The 23,749-nt window shown below is 40.4% G+C and overlaps 1 protein-coding gene and 1 long non-coding RNA gene across 9 annotated transcripts in view; one reads left to right on the forward strand and one right to left on the reverse strand.

The window, feature by feature from the left end:
• The window catches only part of LOC309351007, a 207,516-nt gene that overhangs the window by 130,532 nt on the left and 53,235 nt on the right, over positions 1-23,749 (reverse strand). The window lies entirely within an intron of this gene.
• The window catches only part of DCN (decorin), a 29,915-nt gene continuing 11,536 nt past the window's right edge, over positions 5,371-23,749 (forward strand). The window contains exons 1-3 of the mRNA XM_081878320.1: positions 5,371-5,615; positions 10,481-10,721; positions 18,675-18,787. Coding sequence (XP_081734446.1) covers positions 10,517-10,721; positions 18,675-18,787 — 318 coding nt within the window. The 5' untranslated portion in view covers positions 5,371-5,615; positions 10,481-10,516. The remainder of the gene's footprint in view (positions 5,616-10,480; positions 10,722-18,674; positions 18,788-23,749) is intronic.

A 23,749-nucleotide genomic window follows, 5' to 3' on the forward strand; every position in this document is an offset into this window, starting at 1 on the left:
ACGGAGAGGAGGAGGTGGTGGGCTGGAGCCGGCACGCAGTGTGACTAGGAAAGAATTAGAAGGAACGACTCGATCCTTTCCTTAACCCTCTGCTTGCCAGGAGGGCAGGGGATTCCCTGCTCTTTGTTGAGTTTGAGCAAACGCAGCAACAGAAGTGGGTGGGCAGTAAGACCCTGAGGCAGAATGCAGGAAAGTAGCAGCTTCCGCCTTCCCTCCGCCCGACCGCCCGATCTTATTTTTGCCTGATTTTTGCCTATTTTTGCCCCTGCGCTCCGGGAGTCAGCTCCAGGGACCACACATTCGCTCAATAACACGCACAGACATTTCCCCTTACTTTTTAGGAGAAAAAATCTGCGTGTTATAGAGCGAAATTTACGGTAATAATTTTCTTAAATTATTGGGGGGGCTGAGCCCCCCCAAATGAATTTTTGAGGGGGCTCGGGCCCCCTCAGGCCCCATGGAGTCGGCGCCTATGCAAACTCCCTACAAGGTGTAAGGTGAATCTAGAATAGGAAACTGTCCCTGCCTCAGAAACAAACACCTGCTATTGAGCTGTTTCATAAGATAGCTATGGAACTGAAGTGTGTGTGTGTATGAGAGAGAGAGAGAGAGAGATGAGATGAGATTTAAGAATCACTGGGCCACATCACTAGGTGTTTCACAGAGTTTGGCATTTGCACTAGGGCTACACAATGAACCCCATCATTCTCTAAGCAACGGGCTTGGCCTCTACTCCAGTCTTCCTCTATTATCCCATTCAGCCACCAATATAAACTAACAATAGAGTTTCATTTAAGATTTATAGAGCCAAAATTGATCAGAAGAGAGTTTTCTGAGCATTTTTGCTTTCACTCTCATCCAAACTGAGAATTCCACTTCTCCCCAGAAAACATCTGGAAAATGCTTCCAACCTAATATTGCTACCCAGAAATAACATGAAGACTTTGGGAAGGTGATTTTTTGCTCATTCCTAATCTAAAGATGGACAAAGAGGGAACTCAGCAGTTATCCACTACAGATTCCAGAATTATCTCAGTGCCACCACCAAGAAGGCCTTGAGTCTCATGCCTGATCCCATGTATGGACAGGACAAATAACAAGACCTCTGAGGCCAATCTTAAAAGCAGGTTCCTATGGGAGCAGGGAGTTTATGAGGTTTAGAAGATGTCTGGTGGACAGAATTCCAGTTGGGACACCCCCATCAATGGTTTATCTCTTTCCACACATCAAAATCTGGTATTTATTGTTCATCAGGTAACATTAAAAAAAATCTCTTTGCTCACAACCAGGTGGGAAGAAGAGGAGTTAGCAAAATCCATTTTTTTTATAGTGGAGGCAGAATTCTTATAGGAGAGAATTCTTACATCAAACAAGCCCACACAAGTCTTAAACTAAACTAATATGTCCCCAAGCTATACGAATCAAAGTTGTGCAAAGCTTTGTCATAAAGCAATAACCCAATTCTATTTTTCCTTGATGAAATAAAATACATTCTTAGAACAAAGTTACACCTGAAATACAAGCCAATTCAGTTTAACTATCCTCAGTGCTTTAATTATAAACACAAGTACATTTTGTGGTCTCATTTTTGAGTAAGAGCTTTTCAGATGTAATTTCACAGGAGAAGCTATAAAAAAAGTTTCCAGACAGACTAAACCTTCCCTTTGAGGTCCAAATAATATTTCAGCCAATGTAGAACCTTTATGCTGTCTCCAGTATTTTTAATGGAAACATTTTGTGCATGTTTTATTGTGTTAACATCAGTAACTTTACTCTCTCAATTTGAAACATTCTTAAGATGCTTCCTGAGGACTTTGAAAGGACTACAGAAGAAAAATGCTACTTGCTTTAGTTAAGACCTGAGAAACAAAATGGAGTGATAACAATTAGTAAAAAGCAACAATGCCTCTCTGCCCTCCCAGTTTCTATTTCATATCGCACATGCACCATTATGAGGCATCTCTTCACTTGCTATAGAAATCACAATGGGCCATGGAGGGAGGAGTAGTTTAAGATAGCACATTTTTTTAAAAAGATTATCCTCAGTGCTTTTTTTCTTAAAAAATGTTTAGGGGTACTCTCATTTTCCTACTCATATTGAAATATTGCCCCTCAATGAGGCCAAACTTAGATTCACAAAATGTTTAGAGGTATGTGTACCCCTGCGTCCCCCCAGAAAAAAAGCATTGATTATCCCCCCACTTCCCCCAAGGAATTCAGAACAGGAGCGAGTGGCGATGTGGTCTAAACCACTGAGCCTCTGGGGCTTGCTGATTGGAGGGTTGGCGGTTAGAATCCGCGCAACGGAGTGAGCTCCAGTTTCTCTGTCCCAGCTTCTGCCAACCTAGCAGTTCGAAAGCACACTAGTGCAAGTAGATAAATAGGTACTGTTGCAGCTGGAAGGTAAATGGTGTTTCTGTGTGCTCTCGCTCTTGTCATGGTGTCCAGTTGCACCAGAAGTGCTGGCCACATGACCCAGAAAGCTGTCTGCAGAGAAATGCCGGCCTGAAACAAGATGAGCGTTGAACCCCACAGTCAAGTTTGACTGGATTTAACCAACTCGGGCCATGTCCATTTGACCATCAAACAAGGGCTCCCACTAACCTTCATCCCTCTACTCTGTGCATTTATTCTTACTCCTACAACCCTGCTCAGACATCTTTCTCCCCCCCCCCCATCCTGCTTGTAACCCCCTGAAATCAGGCATGATTCTCCAAATAAACACAGTAAAAAATAAAAATAAAATACAAAGGGAGCCCAAGGAACACAAACGCTTAAAGAAAACCCCACAATATAAGGGTTCAAAAACACACACTTTTCAAAAAATATGTTTCCCATAGCTTCAAATCATAGTTGTTTTATTCACTGACTATTCAAAAAATTCATGAAAGAGAAGGTAGATCAAACAACAGTAACTAAAGTAAAAAATTATCAGAATTTTTTTTCTTTTTTCTGAGAATTTCCTTTGGCGGGCTTTCTCCAAAAGAGTTGGAAAATTCCAGGAACTCTGACAAATATTCCCAGCTTCGCCACACACATATAGGGTGGTCAGTTTACTGTGGATTCTAATATATTGTTGTGAGTTGGGGGTAGTTGAGTAGGCTGTATGAGTTTCTTCTAACTCCTGGATCCAACAAGGATTCAATAGCTGGAATAGCCAGGCCAGCTTCTTGGTAATGGCTTGCTAAGTATGGGTCATTAAGGTAACAAAGGAAGTGTCTCTGCGCCAGACAGAAAATGGTTGGGCCCCCTTCCTTCAACTGCCTGTTTGTTAGAAGGACAAAAGCCAGAGTTGAGGTGTTTGAGATGTAGAAGCAAGAAGTAGGCTGGGCAGCTGAGAATTAGAGCCATGCCTGATTTCTGCTGGGATCCAAGGCTGTGGCTATGAAATAAGCAAGATTTTATTAGGGTGTTAATGCTATGAACCCCTCCATCATAGGCAACTATCGAATACTTCTTTATTAACCATCACTGACAGTGGTGCTCTACTTACTAGCGGGAAGGCTAGGGAGTCAATGTCCCAGTTCAGGCACACTTAAAGTGCTCCAAGGGCTGAGCAAAGTAGGAGGTAGGAAGGATATTTGTTCAAACTCCATTCTTTCCTGGGAAAAGGCCCCATTAAATAGAGAATAACTTGCACATGTAACTTAGAAAGTTCAGTTATTTGTGCAAGAATTTTGCTGGAAGATGTTAAAGAGAACCTAAAGGAAAAGTGACAACTGAGGAGGTTCAGAACTGACCCACTGCCTGACCTCCTGTCAATCAAAAGTCTTGCTTCAAACATTTCCGAGCACCAGACATAGTAAGTGACCTGGATTTGAATACCTGAAATTGCTAAGAAGCCATCGCAATGTCAGTGAACCTAAGAGTGGCTCATCTGAATAGGATTAGTTTCTGCTAGACGGTTGAAATGTATAAGGGCAAAAGCAATCATGTACACCACAATGTCTCATCTGAAAAGAATTGCCAACTATTGTTCTCAGTGGGTAGCACAAAGGGACTATCAGCTCCCTGGAATGCCTAAATTGACTCAGCTTTGTTAAAAAGATGGATAAGTAATCCTCATAGCACTTCTAAAATATTACTTTAAGTAGCATGCCTTATTTAAAACAACGCCCTTGATTTGAACCCTATACTGCAATCAAGTCGTGCTAAATGTGACTTGTTCTTAAATCCTACTTTTGGTAGGAAGGAATGAGAACAAACTTAATGACTTTTAGGTCTCTGGTCTCAGGAATACAAAGCAAGTAAGATTTAAAAGTCTCTTACGAGTCTAATAACTTATCTCTGTCCTAAAAAGCCTTTAACTGACATTGCATTTGCACCTGGTTGCAGCCTGAGGGGAGGGAGAAAGTTACAAGTTTAAACATGGCAACTCAAACCCACATATTTTAAGCAGAAAAGGTAAGAACAGAAGGAAGCTCCATGTGTTCATTTGGCATTTGTATCCCAGTCTGATGCAAGTTTGTTTAGAAGTAACTCACACTGAGTTTAATGGGCCTGACTGCAAGGTATACATGGGATTATGGGCTGCTCTAACCACCAGTTACTGTAGGTGACGTCACTACAGCATATATGTATAACTCCTGTATAGTTTGAGAAGCCACAGTGCAACATCTGTACAAAATGTTTCATGTAACGGTTGCAATCCTGGATCACAAAACAAGTAAAAATGTATTATTAAAAATCTCCTATTTGTATTTTTTATTTCTGTTCTGCACTTTTAAAATTGTCAGTATGATCCATTTCTGTCATACAGAAAAGGTTGCAATCTTATACCCATTTACCTGAAAGCAAGCCTCATTTTACACATTGGGGCTTGCATCTGAATAGACATATACTGGATTGCACCATGCATTAGTATCTTAATAAAGATACAGACTGCAAGTTCCAGTCCTACTTGTTTTTTAAAAGTACAAAATCATGGGATTATGTATGCACAGCAAAGGCATGTCTGCTTGCTTACTTTATTCCTATTGTAAACCAAAAGGTACCTGCAGAAATATTTGACTTAAGGCTAACTCATTTACCGTATTTTCTCCTGTAAATCTGTGTGGTTTTTTTTTTTTACTAACTTTGAGAGATTACTTTCCTTCCACTTCCTTGGGTTTCATACATTACTGTAAACCAGAAGCCTCTCTCACTCTCTCTAGACATTTTTCTTCCATGAAAGAAAATGATCGCTCAAAGTTAGAAAGCCATCTAACTAAATATGTGATTTTTAAAGAAAATGACGGAAATAAGAAAAAAATGGCATCAAGCAAAGCATTCTGTGCTGATCTGTAAAAGCACTTAGGATCCTGAACACATGAAAAAGAAATAAGGGGGGAAAGGGGGCTGATAAAGTTTCTGGCTACAATACAGGAGACATATCATTACCATATGATCTACTGTGGGTGTCAGCTTGGATTCTGTTCATTGAGGGAAACCTTACTTTTTTAACTGTGCTATGGAATAGAAGACGCAGGAGGGTTTTCCACCAAGTGACAGACAACTGAGCAGTAATCTACCCCTCCTCCTTTCCACACCTGCACCTTCTTCTGCCTGGCTTGAATATTTCAGTTTAATTGCATCTCAGCTCTGAGGGCGCCTTTTGCAAATCCCTGGATTAAAAGGTATGGCTTTCAATAATTATCCTGAACTCTGCTCCAGTACAGTAAAACTTCTGTAAAAGCTAGGAGAAACAGGGAACCTGAAAGAAGTGGCTTTAAAAGAGATGTTTAGTACTGTTATATCTGCATTATTTGGGAGCATTCTAGAGAACTGTGGACGTTTCTTAGCATTCTTTTACATTTGGGGCCATTTCTTTGTATTTTTGTAAGGATTTGTATGTTCCGAGTTTTCCAGCTGTGCATTTTCTTGCTCTAATGCAAAGTTTGAAGTATATGATGTTGTAGGAGGAAAACAGAAACTTCATGTTTTGTAGTTTGAAAACCAGAAGGTATTTGTTTTAAGTTAAAGGGGTGGTGGAGGAATGTTTTGCCCAGAGTAGCAGACATCTTTCTAAACACTGCAGAGTGGTATATTGCATATGTAAACAGCGATTGCATATTTAAGACAAGAAGTTTCTTGACTGGAAAAACTAAAGATAAACAAGCAGGCATTCCATACAGTTTTAAAATGGAAATAAACATGCTTTCAAAATCTTGAATGTGCCCTGTAGCATGTTCTTTACCTCATCTGTTCTAAGAAAAGTATTTGCTATGAAAAGAAATGCAGTATATTAGTTGCTGTTGAAGTAGATGAAACTGAGATAGAGCAGTAGTTCTCTTTTTAGAAAAGTCCTTATTCTCTCCATTTTCTAAATGGTATAGACATCTTTTTATTCTGCAAACTAGTTACGCCAAATATTCAGTCCTAGGACTCTGGATCAACTGATTTATGGATCAGGCTGTGTAAGATTTAAACTCCTAGAAAGAAATACCACAGCATAATTCAGTATAGAATTAAATCACCCCACCCATCCCCACCTTCAATATAATATATATGTATCATCTCACAATCCTTCTCCCCATATGGTTTGTTTATTTTGCTGTTTGTCTGTATATCTTTTTTCTGGCTATTCTGGGTTTTTTATTTACATGCCTTTTACAACTGTCTGTTAGTTGATCCGATAAAAGAATCGCTATAACCTCAAGCCTTATTTGCTGTTCTCAGAAATAACTGATTGAACTAATACATGGCACAATTCTATGCATGCTTACTCAAAAGTAAGTCTCACAAGGTTCAATGGGGCGTTCTCTCTGCAGCTACAGAATAGTTGTGGAAGGAATACTCCAGCAATTACTGAAGGATAAGGCCCATCGTTAGTTGGCAGACACAGAGTTTTTTCATTTATTTTAGGCTGCTATGTTCATCAGATTTATTTAAGTTCTTTTGAAGTTCCTTTGAACTTCAGTTCCTTTGAGATCTTTCAGAATATCATTGTTAATCAGGGGTTTTTAAAAATGCCTTTTACATTATGTGGGTCATCATTTGTGACATAAGTGACATAAGCAAAGGATGTGCCTCTTTTGTAAATCATCTTTCAACAATGACTTACATGGAATTACCATGACATTCTTCATGTGCCAGTTATGCCCCTAAAGTGAGAATCCTAATGGTCGATAGGATCAATTGATTATTTACCAAAAAATATTACAGGTTTCATAAACGAAACAAAACCCTTACAGACTTCATTCTAGACTCTAATTTAAGGCACAGAAATATTTTCAAAAAATCGTAACATTTTAGCAACAGGGGAATAAGAGCTCATATAAACCATCCTTTTGCCTGATTAACTGGGAGAAGAAATAAAATACCATTTATGTTATTTTATGTTTCACATTTGGATTTGCTAGAACATTTGTCCCTTATGATACTCCTCAGGATTAGATAATTAATCTATTAATCTGGAAACATGCCAAGGTCTTTTAACTTCAAGAGAGTTAATAGACTTCGAGACCTGTGTGCCAGTGTGGTGCAGTATCATTCTAAAGTGTTGGGTTGAATCAGGGAGGCATGGGTCCACATTTTTGCTCACTGGGTGATTCTGAGCCAGTTAATATCTCTCAGCCTAACCTCCCTCACAAGGCTATCATGAGAATAAAATATATTGGGGGTGGGGGTGGGGGTGGGGAGGGTATATATGATATGAAAACCAGAACTCCTTTGAGGAAGGTTAAGGTCAAAATAAAACCAAGTTCATTGCTTCATTGTGTTGTGCTTTAATTCACACGCACCTACATAGAAAAATAAAAATACCACCCAAATGACTTCAGTAGTAAAGTTCAGTACTAAAAATTCTGCTCCCATTCTCACTACAAAGAGATCTACTGTACAAACCTGCAACCATCTTACAGAACTTCTGCTACAGTAGCTTTGTCATCCTCATCCTCATAATGGCAAACTGAAAAGATTTTGTCCTGGTTCATGCTGGGAGAAAGAGCCTACAGTTAGCTATGATCTGTGGGAATGCACAGTGGAGTATCATTGCTGTTTGTTCTCCATTAAGTTGTAAGAGCCTTCCAGTAGAGGCCTTGTAACTTGGGGCATGGTGCCGTACTGGTAGGATTACCACCTTTGTTCTGGCAAAATACAGGACAGGATGGGGACAAGATTGATAGGTGAAGTCCCCCCACACCTGGTGCTGAAATGACTTCAGCACAATCCATTACATTGCAGCCTAACAGGACAACCCCTCTGGGATTTTTAGCCTGCACATGGATGTGTAAATACGTCTGTGCTTTGCTACCCAGAGCTTAAATTCGTGACCTTTAACACACACGCACTACTGTATGTAGGCTGGGGCAAAAAAATAAGCAAATGGGGTGGGCATATTCTGATGAGGAGTATGTTAAATTTCTGAAAGAGAGAGAAAATTTTAGGGGGTGGGGAGCAAGCCTTCTGGGGAGCTACTTCTCCTCCACCCTCCTCTCTCAAATATCATGCAGATAATTATGTTCAGAACTGGGGCTTCTAGTCTACACTGACCAAACCCACTCAGACCCTCTGGCTCCCTGAGAAACAAGGCCTGGCACTCCCAGGCTGCAGCTCTGTGGAAGACCGCCTCAACCCACCCTGGAGCTGAAGGGAATTGGAAGCAGCAACATGAAAGCCTTGCCCCATTGTTTGCTCATCCTTGGGGGCGGGATGAGAGAGGGAGCGATGAGAAAAAAAGAAAGGAAAGAAGCAAGAGGCGGTTTCTCCATCCAAGCCAGCAATGCCTTCCCTGTAGGAATGGAGGCAGTCATTTGGAGAGGGTCCCCAACTTGGCCAAGAAAGAGCAAGAACAAGAGAGCAGGACAGACATGCAGGAAATACAGGACAAACAATGTCCTGTATTGAATCAACACAGGATGTTAAATTGTGCATTAAAACATGGGGCAATCCTGTATTATACAGGATGAGTTGCAACCCTCCTTACTGGACTGATTTTCTATACTGACAATGCAGGCTGGGGGCTGTTTCCCTGCAGCAGGGTTTTATGGTGTAAGAAATAATTATAAACAGCAAGCAAGTAGATGACATGGTTTCTTTCCATACCAATGCCACTCTGGCAGTGCTAGTGTGGGAAATAACTGTGTCATCAGTTCATCCTGTGTGGTTTCTTTTGACAGATGTTACTGGTATAGGATGGGATCCAGATATGAGGAAACAGCATTTGAGCCACAATGGTATGAGTGGTCATCATAACATGAATTAGCCCTAAGGGTGCTGACAATAAGCAGCATACATCTGTGAGGCTATGTTGTTGAGTTTAAAAATGTACTATAGAAAAACAAAACTGGGGGGGGGGAATTGCACACAACTACGAAACAGCAGAGATAGCCCAATCCTTTCTGTTATTGCATCTGAGTCAAGAAACAACAGCAGAGGAGCTTCAAGGTCCTGCCCTGCCTCTTCCTGTACCACCCACCCCCCTTGAGAAACCTGAAACTTCAGGTAAATGCCATCCAGCTGAATGTCAAAATTAGATGTAAGGTGCCTGGCTGTCATTTTTTTATCAGTTTTAGGGGCACCTGTAGTACTATGGCAGATGTTTTAAAATTGGACTATATTTTGATATACAGACAAGAAAGCCAAAAATAACAAACTTGAAATTCAACATTTTCCCTTAAAATGCTTTACAGGATTTACTTTAAGCAACTAAAGGTTCCTTTCACATGATATTGCCAGCCTGGCAAGTTTTGGGCTTAAAAAAAAAATCAACAGAATTATTATCCCTCCCTTCCCAATACTATCATAAGTTTCACAGCCTCAGGCTAACCGTGACAATGGGAAAAAAACAATTCAGTCCATTTGCTATCTTGACTAAGAATTGGCAAATAATTCTTCCCTTAATTTTTGTGCAGAATCCTAACACAACTGTTTGTTACTAATAAATACAAGTCAAATCAAACTATCCAGACAGTTGTGCACAGAACTGACTCTGTGTTCCTCTGTGAATCTCTGTTTTATAAATACTTATTGGTTTTCTACATAAATTATATCTGGGTAATGCTTTATCGGGACGTGGGTGGCGCTGTGGGTTAAACCACAAAGCCTAGGACTTGCCGATCAGAAGGTCGGCGGTTCGAATTCCGGCAATGGGGTGAGCTCCCGTTCCTCCTGCCAACCTAGCAGTCCCTGCTCCTGCCAACCTAGCAGTTCGAAAGCACGTCAAAGTGCAAGTAGATAAATAGATACCGCTCTGGCGGGAAGGTAAACGGCGTTTCCGTGTGCTGCTCTGGTTTGCCAGAAGCGGCTTAGTCTTGCTGGCCACATGACCCGGAAGCTGTACGCCGGCTCCCTCGGCCAATAAAGCGAGATGAGTGCCGCAACCCCAGAGTCGGTCACAACTGGACCTAATGGTCCGGGGTCCCTTTACCTTTACCATCGCATTTACACACTTCAGCACAACTCCACCAAAAACTGTTTCGATTATAATTATGTGAAAGATATGAGTATGAACACAATGCCACCAATTTACAAATCTTTGCTTCTTCTTTTTCACTTCTAGATTCACAGCTGCCACCTTGAATAGATGAACTAAACCATGAAGGTAGCCGTTTTCTTCCTTCTACTCCTGCCACTTTGCTTGGCTAAGCCATTCCACCAAAAAGGCTTGTTTGATTTTATGCTTGAAGATGAAGCAGGTTCTGGAACTACAGATACTCCAGATACTTATCCTCCACTGCAAGGCCCAGTATGTCCATTCCGCTGCCAGTGCCACCTTCGAGTTGTGCAGTGCTCTGATTTAGGTGAGCAAAATGAAATAGTGCTTCATAAAATGTTTGTTTATGCTGGCTCACAATGACAACTTAAGCTATTTTTGGGTATCAGCACCAACATAGTTACTGAGTTCTCCTGCCACACTATAATTTTGCCATTGTTGTGATAGTATCTGTATGATAGTCTTGTCGAAAACAACAAGGAAAATAAGGAGAGAGAGTTCAGCTGAGAATAGGTCAGCTGAAAAACAGGGTCTTTGTGGTGGTAGACCATGAAAGAAATAGTGGTAGTCATTTGCTTTCCGTCCATTTTACCCTGCCTTTCATTCAAGACCACAGGCATTTCTCTTTAAGGAAATGCCAGTTTGTCAATGTTCTATCATAATAAGCCCAGAAGCTGTAAGCCGGCTCCCTCGACCAGTAAAGCAAGATGAGAGCCACAACCCCAGAGTCGTCTGCAACTGGACCTAATGGTCAGGGGTCCCTTTACCTTTTTTTAAATATGGTTGGGTGACACAGACCTATATTACAAATCCAGGTAAATCTAAATTCTAGTACCAAACTCTGCTACTCATAATTTCTTGAGGATCAAGAAGGTTACATGGGCCACATAAAACTGGTTGTTACAAGTTTTAACTTGGAAATATGAGCATGTGGACTCTAACATTTTCTAACATTGGCTTTAATTTGGGACTAACAGTAATGCTTTTAATTATTCTAGTTTGATTAAAATATAACTATTTTAGTCTTCATTGACAAATACAAATATACATGTTTGTGTACTGGATGCTTTCCAGACATAAGGAGGAAGCAAAGCAATGGGCAAAGGTCAAACATCTAGGCAAGGAAGTAGATCCCAAGTAAAGGAAACAAAACCCCATAAAACTTAGAAATTGTGGGAAAAGTTAAGGATCAAAAGAGCAAAAGTTTTTTTGTTTCTTTTTTAAAGTTTCTATGATGACTGTTTTTCCTGTTGAGCTGACAATTTTATTTCTTTGTCTGGGGTTTTTGGTGAATTCTTTCTAGGAAGTTAATTATCCTATCACTTCCTTATATGAAAATGCATGCCTCTACAATTATATAGTCAACCTGTATCTTCTAAATAAGCAACATTGTGCCTGAACTAGAGCTTTGGGTATGCTTTGAATTTTCAGTTGGGCCTGTTAAAAATTCAGCACAGTTTTAAGTACTGTAAGTGGAGATGTCAATGACATTGTCATAAATAATGGAGGGGATGTATACTGCAGCAATGAACAGCTACCATTTATTTATATGAGAGAAACACAATTCTGAGACAATTACTGGAACAGGACAGATTTCTGTTTTGATCAGTTGTCTTCTAAATTGAAACCAGAACTCAAAAGGAGTCAATGAACACCAAACTTATTCCATCTGCATAGTCCTTCACATTCTTCTGAAGAGATCTGCTGACGGCCTTGATGCTATGAAGCTACTGGATGTTGTTGGTTTTTTTTGGAAGAGATATATTTATGATGCTTTTTGTAATATTTGGCTGGTTGGGAGAGGCAAACAGCAAAGCTCCTGCCTACATATGATTCCCAGAGTTACACAGAACCAAAGATATTTTTAGCCTTCCATAAAGGGGCAAACAAGATATTACTTTAGTAGTGTGATTGCCAACTATGCTTGGTAGTTGTTGTTATTTAAATATTAAGCTATGTGATTTTCATTAGGATTGCAACTGAGGACGGAAGTTTAAAACTGGCCTCCCCTAATTTCCGTGACCCTTATGAAAAATCACCCCACTTTCACAACTATCAATTTAAAAAATATGGTTGCTAATTATGCTATTAAAGTAATGTCTGGTTAGGCTCCAATTCTGTGCTCCAGTTAGAAACTGCTTCTATTATGACACACATATAACCATTCAACAACCACTTCCCCTCAGCTGGAGGAGAGGTCACCTTCTCAAAGCTGAGATCTCCCAAATATTAGCTCCCATTTAGAAAAACATTCCCCATCAATCCTGTGTCATTAGAAATCTGTTTAGCAAAAGAGATGACTGGCTAATCACAACTTGAATCATACAGTTCTCAAAAAATTGACAAATATTGTCATTTCTAGCTTTCAGTAGGCCAGTAAAATCAAAATTTAATTTCCTTGACTTACAGGTAAAGAATATCCATTACTACGGACTGATTGTGTATGTCCAAAACAAATTTAATGAAACAAACATTTTGGACATTGTTCGTAAATCTCAAAACCAACCCATTAATGATGGAAATAGTTCAGATTGAGCTATGTCCACTGATAAATGGTGCCATTTTGAGGGTTTTAATCACAGTCCATTTCATGAATATACTTCATATATGTATGGCGTATCTCACTCACATCCCAAATTGTTGCTAGATTCTAAATTACGGTACTAACGTGTCCGAATAGGGACTTCATTTTCTATAGCTTTTCACACCAGACAAACTATTGCTTTGCTCTAGCTGTTGGAGCCTCAGAATGCTGGCTGAATTAATTCTGTTATGCTGTAAGAATTCAAGTTGACTGTTATCCAGACTTCATCCTCCCTAGTGTGCAAGGGTGGAACAAGATAACATTACTATATCCCATCAACAAGCTTTTTACAACATATTATTTATGCTAAAATTCCCTCTGGACTGAATGATCAAATATGAAAATATTCTTGGATGGTTTGCTTAGCTGAGTTGAGAGCCTGTTTAAATATCTACTTAAATGCCCAGCAATTTGGGTGGATAATTACTTTTCCTGATTGATTCTCTTCTCTACACCCATGCATTACTGAATGTTATTGCAAACAACATTCCAGCCTCTTAAGACTCAGGGGGCAGATGTTGCTGGATTCCAACTCCTATGCTCCCTGACCACTGGTAAGGCTGACTTGAGCTGATGGGAACTGGAGTCCAGCAACATCTGAAGGACCACAGTTTCCCATCCCTGAATTCAGTAATAAAAATATGTGCATTAAGTACATCCTTTGTTAGCATATATGGAGTCAAAATCTCTGCACTGGAATATTGTGGTTTAATCAAAACATCTTCTCACACTTATCATATATAGTGGTACAGTTGCTGTTTGCTCCAATAGTTTTAAGAGCAAATTTGTAACTGATTGTCTGCATGTTTGGTCACATGTCACTATTATTGGATAGTGCAAGTTTTTGTAGCTTTTTTGTATTTGTATTTAAAGTGGACTCAGTACCATCATCTCTCTGTCATTTATATCCTTCGGTCTGAGTCTGCAAACCGACAGCTCACATTGGTCAGAGGTGCAGAACAGATGTTTCCCAAACCACGCCCACCAACCACTACCCCTCCACACAAAAAGCAGGATGACGCTGCACAAATGAAAATACTGAGGATCTTTCACAAAAGTCTGGTTTTCAGCAGCAGAAGAAAGAGTTTCGGTGTTGTTTTGATTTGGCCAGCTCTTGAAAAACTGATGAAGAGTCAAATAAATTTGAAAATATACTTTGTGCATGTGTTGTGCATGTAAAGGAACTTCTCTTAATACTTTCTTTTAAAACTCTCCAGCACATTTAGCAATCAAGCCTACATTGCTGAAGAGTTCACCTGAGGCATACATTCTACCCATTTGCTGTTATAGACATCACATAGGAAGAGTCATATGAGCTTTTTGCTTTGTTAGAATTTTGTAATCAATATGCCAATGGCTTGTTTAAAGGTTTTTCCCCAAAACACTATAGGGGGAAACGAACAGGGGAAGCACACCTTCCCATCTCTACCAGTCTGCCATTCCTTCCCAAAGAAAATAAAATAAAATAAAATAAAAAAATAAAATAAAATAAAATAAAATAAAATATAAAATAAAATAAAATAAAATAAAATAATGAAATGAAATGAAATGAAATGAAATGAAATGAAATGAAATGAAATGAAATGAAATGAATGAATTGTATCACATAGCAATTAGGGTTGTTGAGAAACAAACCGCAGGCATACTAGGCTTTTGAAAGAATGTCCAAACACTCAAACAGAATTTTAATACATGGCATCACTTCAGTGTAGTGAACCACATGAATCCCATGTGGTGTTCGTCATGAACCACTAACACATTTTGCAACATGCACATGTGGTGGAAAGTTGTTGGCAATCAAGACTTCATGCCTCATGTGAAATAGAGGGCACAGGAATTGTACCATTTTCTGCACAGAAGCAACTTGATGGAAAGATAAATGGAGGTAACTGTCATATTGGGGTCTCCTGGAAAGACTCTAGCCATTTACACACAGGGAGGAACTAATGTTGCAGCCAAGGTTCAGGCACATGCCTCCATCCTCCCAACCTGCAAAGTAGCACCAGCCTGTAGGAAATTTGTGCTACCTGGATGCTTGGCTCAGTCTAAAACAGAGATATAGGATATAAGGGGTTATTCCTGTGCATGCAGTTTCATGTCAGGCGAGAGGTCAAGTACTCGTGAGTAATGGAAATTTACAAATGCTACCATAATTGTATATACTACTACACAGTATTTCTGATAACTTCAGCTGTGGAAATGGTGTTATGAAATACTAGGATCAAAAGGTCTTATTATTTGGAACACATTGTAAGGGTTAGTCGTTCCAGAATATATTCGGCAAAAGATATAAATGACAAAGGCAATTTATAGGCCCGGTGGCCCAGGCTGAGTCATGTATGAGCAATGAATGGAGAAATCTTCAAGAAAATCAATCACTGCCATATGGCTTCCTGTTGCTAGATCAGTTTCGCATGTTTTAATTTGCTAAGAGTCCAGATGGATGAAATAATTCAAGTTTATTCAAGTTGTGCTTGCAACAAGTTCTGTAAGAAAATGCAAATTTTATACAAACTTGTAGTGGCAATAAGTCTTTTCTTAAACCTAAGCACAATAAGTAAATCCAAAAGTATGGGTTTATATAAACACATTAGGCAATTCTATCAGCTCCTGCAACAAGGAATCTATAACAGCAAGCTATTGTGAGTCAACCTTTGCAAGCTTCAGAATTCATGCAAATTGGACTTTGAAATTATATTTAACTTATAAACCAACAGTAAGCCAGTAAGATTTCTTGGTTAAAATAAATAAATTATTTTATTCATAAACTTATGGATAGAAATAGGACTGACATATGACAATCAGAGATAAGAAGGCTGCAATAGTCAAGGCAGGAGAAAACCTGAGCACAAACCAGACTTTTCACTAGTGAGCAGAGAGAAATGACCATAGGTTTGCAATAATGTAAGGGGGGTAGGGTAACATAACTTGGCAATAGACTGAATATGGGAACTTGAAAAGAGAGCGATGAATCAAGATAAGGCTAAGGTTCTACCTCTGGTTTTATTCATAAATCAATCTAGTCTTACCTTCAAAAGTTTCAGCTTGTACTTCTATTATATTTTCTAGTGTTAGCTTTGTTTGAAATAAATTGTGGATTTTATATAAATTGCCCGGACTCCTCAATACCCTGTCTTTCTGCTTACTTTCCCATATGTACCTACTTGAACCTTAAGATCCATTCAGAGGCACCTTTCAGTTTTGGTGCCAAGTGAATACCTTTCTTTTCATCCAGGCCTTTGAAATATTATTCTGGGCCTCTGTGTTTTAAAAACTGTGTAGCCATTTAAATTAATTGACCCAAGTTAGTCATGACTATGAATTTCAGGGCTAGTGTCAAAAATGGGCACACATCGCAGTACTGAGCAATTCTTTCTTTCTGTGAAAACTTTCTATACTAACAGGACAGACAGAATGAATATACATACTTACAAGATATTTTGGTTAGAAAAGCAAATGTGAGTGACGGTGTTATTTAATTTAGATAGGGCTATGTAATATGAAATAATTTTAATTTTCTTCCTTCACCTAAGCCACATATATGAAATGGTATCACAAGTGTTTTTAATTTGAAATGGTATCACAAGTGTTTTTAATTTAAACTGACTGATGTTCTTCGGGCATTCACAGAACAGAAATGAATCTGTTTGTAAAAACAACGCTCTGTATATAGTTTCTGTTTCAAAAAAAGAAATGGCAATGGAGTCATTTAAAATTGTCTTAGTTTTTATAAATCTAATAGCCTGGACATTTTAGATGAGGATAAATATGAGAGCACTGATATGTGGAAAAGCCTGAATGTAAAAATAATGCTAAACATCTTTAATTATATTCTGATGTTTTACTCATTACAATCAGTGATCAGCTCTGTACTTTAGTGGAAGGATACAAATCAAATGAGGCATGTTTTTGGTCTGACTACGTTGATTACATACAATTTATTCTTTTTAGATGTATGACAAGGAACTGAATCCAAACATGGCCTTTCTTCAAGCACTTCATATTTGCTGAAGTCAGCAGAACATGGTATTTGGAAAGTGTCCAAAACCGGGTCCCTGACTGCCACCCAGAATTAGAGTTTAGGATTTAACTGACCATAATTAGAACATGGAGGACTTGGAATTTGAAGCAGTGAACTTAAAGCTTGACTTGACATTGCATGAAGAAACTGCTTGTTTGAATTGGTGGGGAAAGGGAAGCTATTTTACTTAAATGGATGGCGGGGGTGGGGGTATTAGTAGGACTGGTTTCATTCAAAATTCAATAGAATAAGTAAGAGGTAGCTCTGATTATGAGCTGTGCTTGCTAGGGCTGACAGAAGTTATAGCCCAACAACTTCTGGAGGGCACCCTGGAATAAATGATAGGAATAACTCCTTCTATGGCACTGATGATGAATGATGCCTTGGCTAAGGACCAAAGTGAGAAAAGAACTACAGATGAATTGTTATAGGACCAGACTACTGTGAACAGTTGAAGATACAAGGTAGCAAACTGGATGTTTATGATATTTTTACATTTCATTGTGTGACTTCCCCAGAATAAGAGAATAATGGTAAAGGCACCCCTGACCATTAGATCCAGTCATGACCGACTCTGGGGTTGCAGCGCCATCTCGCTTTATTGGCCGAGGGAGCCGGTGTACAGCTTCCAGGTCATGTGGCCAGCATGACTAAGCCGCTTCTGGCGAACCAGAGCAGCACAAGGAAACGCCGTTTACCTTCCTGCTGGAGCGGTACCTATTTATCTACTTGTTACTTTGCACTTTTGCTAGGTTGATAGGAGCAGGGACTGAGCAAAGGGAGCTCACCCCGTCACGGGGGTTCGAACCGCCGACCTTCCAATCGGCAAGTCCTAGGCTCTGTGGTTTAACCCACAGCGCCACCGGCATCCCTAATAAGAGAAGAGTGCAATAAACTTGAGAGAGATCTGTCTGTCTTTCATCTAAACAAATGTTTCCAATTCTTGGGTCTCCGGCTGTTTTTTTAACTACAATTCCCATCATCCATGACCACTGGTCCTGCCAGCTAGGGACGATGAGAGCTGAAGTCCAAAAACAGCTGGAGACCCAAGTTTGTGAAACACTGGTCTTAACCCTCATTGAGGGAACTGGCTATTATCAAAGAGAATGCTGAGGTAGATGAACCACTTGTCCATTTCAGAGTAGCAGTTGTTATCAGTCTTTTCAATTTTTAGGTAGTGAAAGCTTGAAATCAGTTGCTCTGCTTCAATAATGAAGATATAAGTAACTATTGACCCTCTTTAACACATCTTTATGCTTTTTTATGTTGTGACGGTGACCAGCTTGGATGGCTTTAAAAGAAGAATAGATAAATTCAAAGAGGATCCCTCGGCCGGAAAGCGAGATGAGCATCACATCCCATAGTCGCCTTTGACTGGACTTAACCATTCAGGGTTAACCATTTAACCTTATAAGTGGCTACTAGTCATAATGGCTATATTCTCCCTCCACTGTTGGAGACCATATGCCTCTGAATACGAGTTACTAGGAATCACAAGTATGGACTGTTGCATTCAGATCCTACTTGTGGGCTTACTATATGCATCTAGTTGGCCACTATAAGAACAGGATGTTGGTCTACCTGGACCTTTGGTCTGATCCAGCAGGACTTTTATCTTGTTCTTATTAATTGCTATTTTTAAAATCCCATTACAGGTCTGGATCAAGTTCCAAAGGATCTCCCTCCAGATACGACTCTACTGGACCTACAGAACAATAAAATTACTGAAATAAAAGATGGAGATTTCAAGAACTTGAAGGATCTTCATGTAAGTTGCAGTGAAATACACATTACATGTTAGTCACATGTTTGATCAGTTCCAGTAAGTTCAGAGACTGACCTGGAATAATATCTACCTTGCTGTTGGTACTATATAAACATTTTGCATATAAACATATAAAGGTTATGTACTAAGCCACTATTGCTACTGTAATTGTGGGTTATAGTCAATTTAGTATTACTCAGAGTAGATCTATTGACATTAATGAGCAGGAATAAGCTAGGTGCATTCATTACAATGGGTTCAGGTCTGGTCATGGCTCTGAAACTGCCTTGGCTACCCTGGTTCATGACATTTATCAGAAGAGAGATGGGTGGATGTGACCCTGCTCTTTCTCCTCTCAGTGCTTTTTCCTATTGGTGGCCAGAGTATCCTTCTGGAGCATATCAGAGGGATAGGGGAATTGTGCTTCACAACAACAAGAATACTGCTACTAATAATGGTTTACATTTCTACTCACTGACCCCTAGTGGATAAATCATTTCCCGTCCCCCATCTCCCCTGTAAAGCCTAACAAGAAATTTAGATGTTCTAAACTTAAAGGATATATCTCTCGCAACATCAGACAGCAAACAACAGGTATTTGCAAGAGACATCCTTCCTTTCTGCGATCTTAGCAATGGGTGGATGCAATTGTTTCTGAAATCGATTTAGTAGTAGGATGTGGAGTGATAGCCTGCCCTGGATGGGATTATACTGCCCTGGAGGGATTGGGTTGGCAGGTCCTGGTTTCTACACGGTCACTGGAGTGCTCAGGTGGCCTCAGTGGCTAAGGGTAAAGGTAAAGGTACCCCTGCCCATACGGGCCCGTCGTGACCGACTCTAGGGTTGTGCGCTCATCTCACTCAAGAGGCCGGGAGCCGGCGCCGTCCAAAGACACTTCCGGGTCACGTGGCCAGCATGACGAGGCTGCACTGGTGAGCCAGCACCAGCGCCGCACACGGAAACGCCGTTTACCTTCCCGCTATAAAGCGGTACCTATTTATCTACTTGCACTTAGGGGTGCTTTCAAACTGCTAGGTGGGCAGGAGCTGGGACCGAATGACGGGAGCTCACCCTGCCGCGGGGATTCGAACCGCCAACCTTACAATCAGCAAGTCCTAGGCACTGAGGTTTTACCCACAGCGCCACCCGCGTTCCTCAGTGGCTAGGAGTGCCCAAATGAAAAACAACACCAATATATCTGAATACACAGCAGAAGTTTGGTTATTTTCCTGGTTCCTCAACTACCATTGAAAACATCTAATGGTACCTATTAGAACTGCTGCAGGAAACACCAGTGTGAAATAACTGTATGTGCAATGCATGCACCTGAGAAATAAGGTTGTTCTATGTTTCCCAGACACATGTACATGCATATTTTACTTCCAGACTTAATGAGTTTCTTACAACAAAATCAACATGCAGTACTGCCCATAGCAGGCCTGTTTTAATATTTCAGTTGTCCCCATAGTTTGGACAAAGTTCTCATCCACAGGACAGATGGTAAGAGTGTGGACAAATTATACCCATCAGCTGTGCAATAATTTAAAACCGAGCTGAATATCTCAATTTAGAGATATTCGGAAACACATCAAAATTTATATCAAATGGGGATTTGTATGAAAGGATTAAAAATGAGTGAACCCCTAAGGAGTTCTGTATGTGAATTGCTGTCTGTGAATATAGAAGGATGAAGAGAGAACCTGGTTTACATGGCTGCACAAAGGACACAAGGGGCTAGTGATTGGCACCTGCTGATTTCTACAGAGGCTGTTGCCTACACAGAATAGATGAAGTCTCTACTGATACTGCCTAATGGATCTGGGTTGAGGTGAGCCTATAGGAACCCTTATGCCTACAAGCCTTTGTAGAGTTGCTACACTCAAACACTGTGTTAGTACTGAACACTGATGCCCAGGAGCAGCAGTGGCCTCTGTGGAGGCTGCATTCTTTATAGGAAGAGGCACGTGAAGAGCAGAAACAAAATAGAGGACACCTGCAGCAGGCCACAACATGTACAAAGGCCTTTACGCTTTGAGGTGGGCTGATTGTGGCTCATAGTGCTTGGGACAGACCTTTGTCTGAAGGTCTGCTTGGAAGGCAGAGGGATCAAGGCATATGGTGAAACTAGCAAGAAATCCTGTGGCTTTACTTCTCCATCCTCAGCATAGGAAAACCCAGCAAACATGATTAAAAATGTACTATCCATTATATTAAAACTGGTTAGTATATTTGTGGCTGCTTTTGAGCTAGATTCAGAGCAGAATAATCCCTCAATTCAGTATGTTTTGACTGTTCAGACTGAGTGTTTCTTATTGTTTAGACTGCTGACTTCTCTTCCTCATCGCCCTGGTTTCCAGAGTTACAAGCAACTATGCACTCTTATTGGGAGTAGGGACACAGTTGTACTGAGCAGGATTAATTTCCAAGTTAATCATATGTTGGATTGAGCCACAGGAGTCGGCATGCACAGGACAGTCAGGGAGAAGCATATGGAGTGAGATAAGGGCAGGCACTTGACTGGTTGCTTTACCTGTAGCTTAGCAGCTAACTGAGAAATGAAGAATAGGCAGTATTTTTTGAAATGTTGTGCTGGCCTTAGGTAACAGTAACATCTTTAGGGAATCATATAGTTCTGTTTCCTTCCAGGGACTCAATATTGTGACTGAAAGCCCACTGCCTCCACCAACACAGCTTGATGGAAGGGGGGGGGCTCCAAAAACATTATAAATGACTTAATTATGCAAAAGGAAGTAATGGATCTAAAAAAAATTAACATTTGGACAGATTTGGCACAAATTCCATGCAAGACTGAACTCAAGATGACTCAAACAATTACAATTGCAAAATACAAAATCCCAGAGAGATTTCACCAAGACTAGTCATATAAACTATTGGGAGAACATTTGTGTGAAGAGAATTCCTTCATGCAGAACTGTAACTGTCACTGCTTTCTTTTCTTTTTGAGCTCACCCAGACTGCTGGAGAATTTTACCGTGCCCCAGGATTATTAGATGTTTGTGTGGTTGCCTAGCAGTAACATATGGGCTACATCGCTGTTTTCCCATTCCAGTTTAATTTTTAGTACTCTAATTGCCATGAGCATGTCTAGCAGCCTTGGTCCAGGCAAATCCCTCCTCTCAAGTTTTCCCACCTGGCTTCTTTGCTATATGTTCTCCTTAGGATAGGAGGAGTTTGTGTTTGATAGCCAGCTAAATCTGGAACTATTTACTTGGTATGCTAGCAGCCAAAGTGCTACATGTGTTTCTGCCGTAAGTTCACCTCTCACCAGAATCCACTGTTAAATAAGTGAAGTAATGCTAAAGACAAGAGTGGCTCTGGGTGTTTTTCTACTCATTCACCTTGGGTTAATATTCTGAGGGTGGGGTTTATTTGCGGCTTGCTTCAGAAAATGCAATTTCTTGTATTTATTGGTTGGTGCTTATTATGCTTGACGTGTTTATTCTGTGAACTTCCTTTTGAGTGGTTTTACTAACCACTAGAAGATTGTTACTATTTCTTAAACAAATTACTAACCATCAAGGTATGGAATTCCCATAAAAAGGTAAAGGGACCCCTACCGTTAAGTCCAGTCGTGGACGACTCTGGGGTTGCGGCGCTCATCTCGCTTTACTAGCCGAGAGAGCCGGCGTTTGTCCACAGACAGCTTCCGGGTCATGTGGCCAGCATGGCTAAGCCGCTTCTGGCGAACCAGAGCAGCACACTGAAACACTGTTTACCTTCCTGCCAGAGTGGTCACCTTAATTTAAAGCAGTGGGAAGGGAAGGAAAAGTTGTATTTATCATGAATTCATCCACCTAATGACTAGGTTCAGCAGTGATGAGAGGGTGTGAGTTGGAGGGGATATTATTGGGTTGTTTTTATTTTGGGGAGTTTTTATTTTGTGTTGTCAGGGTTATTGGGTTGTGAACCGCCCCGAGACCTGCAGGTATACAAATTCAATAAATAATAGTAATAATAAAGTAAAGGTGTTTGGGATCATTTGGATAGGTGAGTGACCAGTCAACTAAGTATGTGGCACAAGATTAGCTTGCTGACTGGAAGAGCAATCCACACCCCATTTAAATCAGGCTTTGGGGTCTAGGGTGCTTAGACTGGGTAGAGGTGTCCCTCTGCCTGACCCTCACTATCTTTGCATACTGAATGATGCCAGGAATAGTCCACTGGTGTGTAGCACCACTTTCCACCCACTGAACATATGGGTGACAGCAGTGGGATGCCCACCAGTGGCAAACAACAGAAAGCCCTGAAATAAGTCATTTCAGGGTGGAGGGCTGATTTGGCAAAGGATGTTGGATTCCAAGCTGGCGCCATTGCTGGCTCTGATCTAGGCCCGATCACTGCATCAGCTCCAGGCTGACCCAGCAACGTGCCTGATGCCACCTTCACCTTGTACTGGTGGCCCTGCAGCTCTCTAAGTCCCTAATCTAGTTGCTGATCCCTGGCAACAAAAAGTGCTCTGAAGCTCCTACTGCATGCAGGGGAAGGGTGTGTGTTATTTTTAAGCAACTTCTGTTTGTGGTGGTGTATAAACATATATAGAACATTATCAACAATGTTCAGAGATTTGTATTAAAATGGACTGGTCATTTATATCTCAGTGGTAGTCCTCGTAGCTCTGAGTTGAAGAGAGAAAAATATGTCCACAGCTAAATGAACAGTAAATGTTTTTGGGAGAGGCTTTCTGCTAGCACTGCTGAACTTTGAGTGACCTCTTCCTCTCAGAGATCTGGCCACTCCTGGCTAGTATACAAAATTAAAACCATGCACATCTATCATATACACAGTGGAGCCATCTGCAAAACATACCTCCTGTTTTACTGACAATGAACAGGAAATCAAATACACTAGAGAGAAAATATACAACACATGAACTGTTCAAAATAATAGTTTCTCCTCTTTTTGCTTTTTCTTCATGTTTTCCCTCCCTGCAGCTGTTTATATATT

Source organism: Podarcis erhardii, assembly GCF_964252035.2.
Source record: "Podarcis erhardii genome assembly, chromosome: 10".
Lineage (NCBI taxonomy): Eukaryota > Metazoa > Chordata > Lepidosauria > Squamata > Lacertidae > Podarcis > Podarcis erhardii.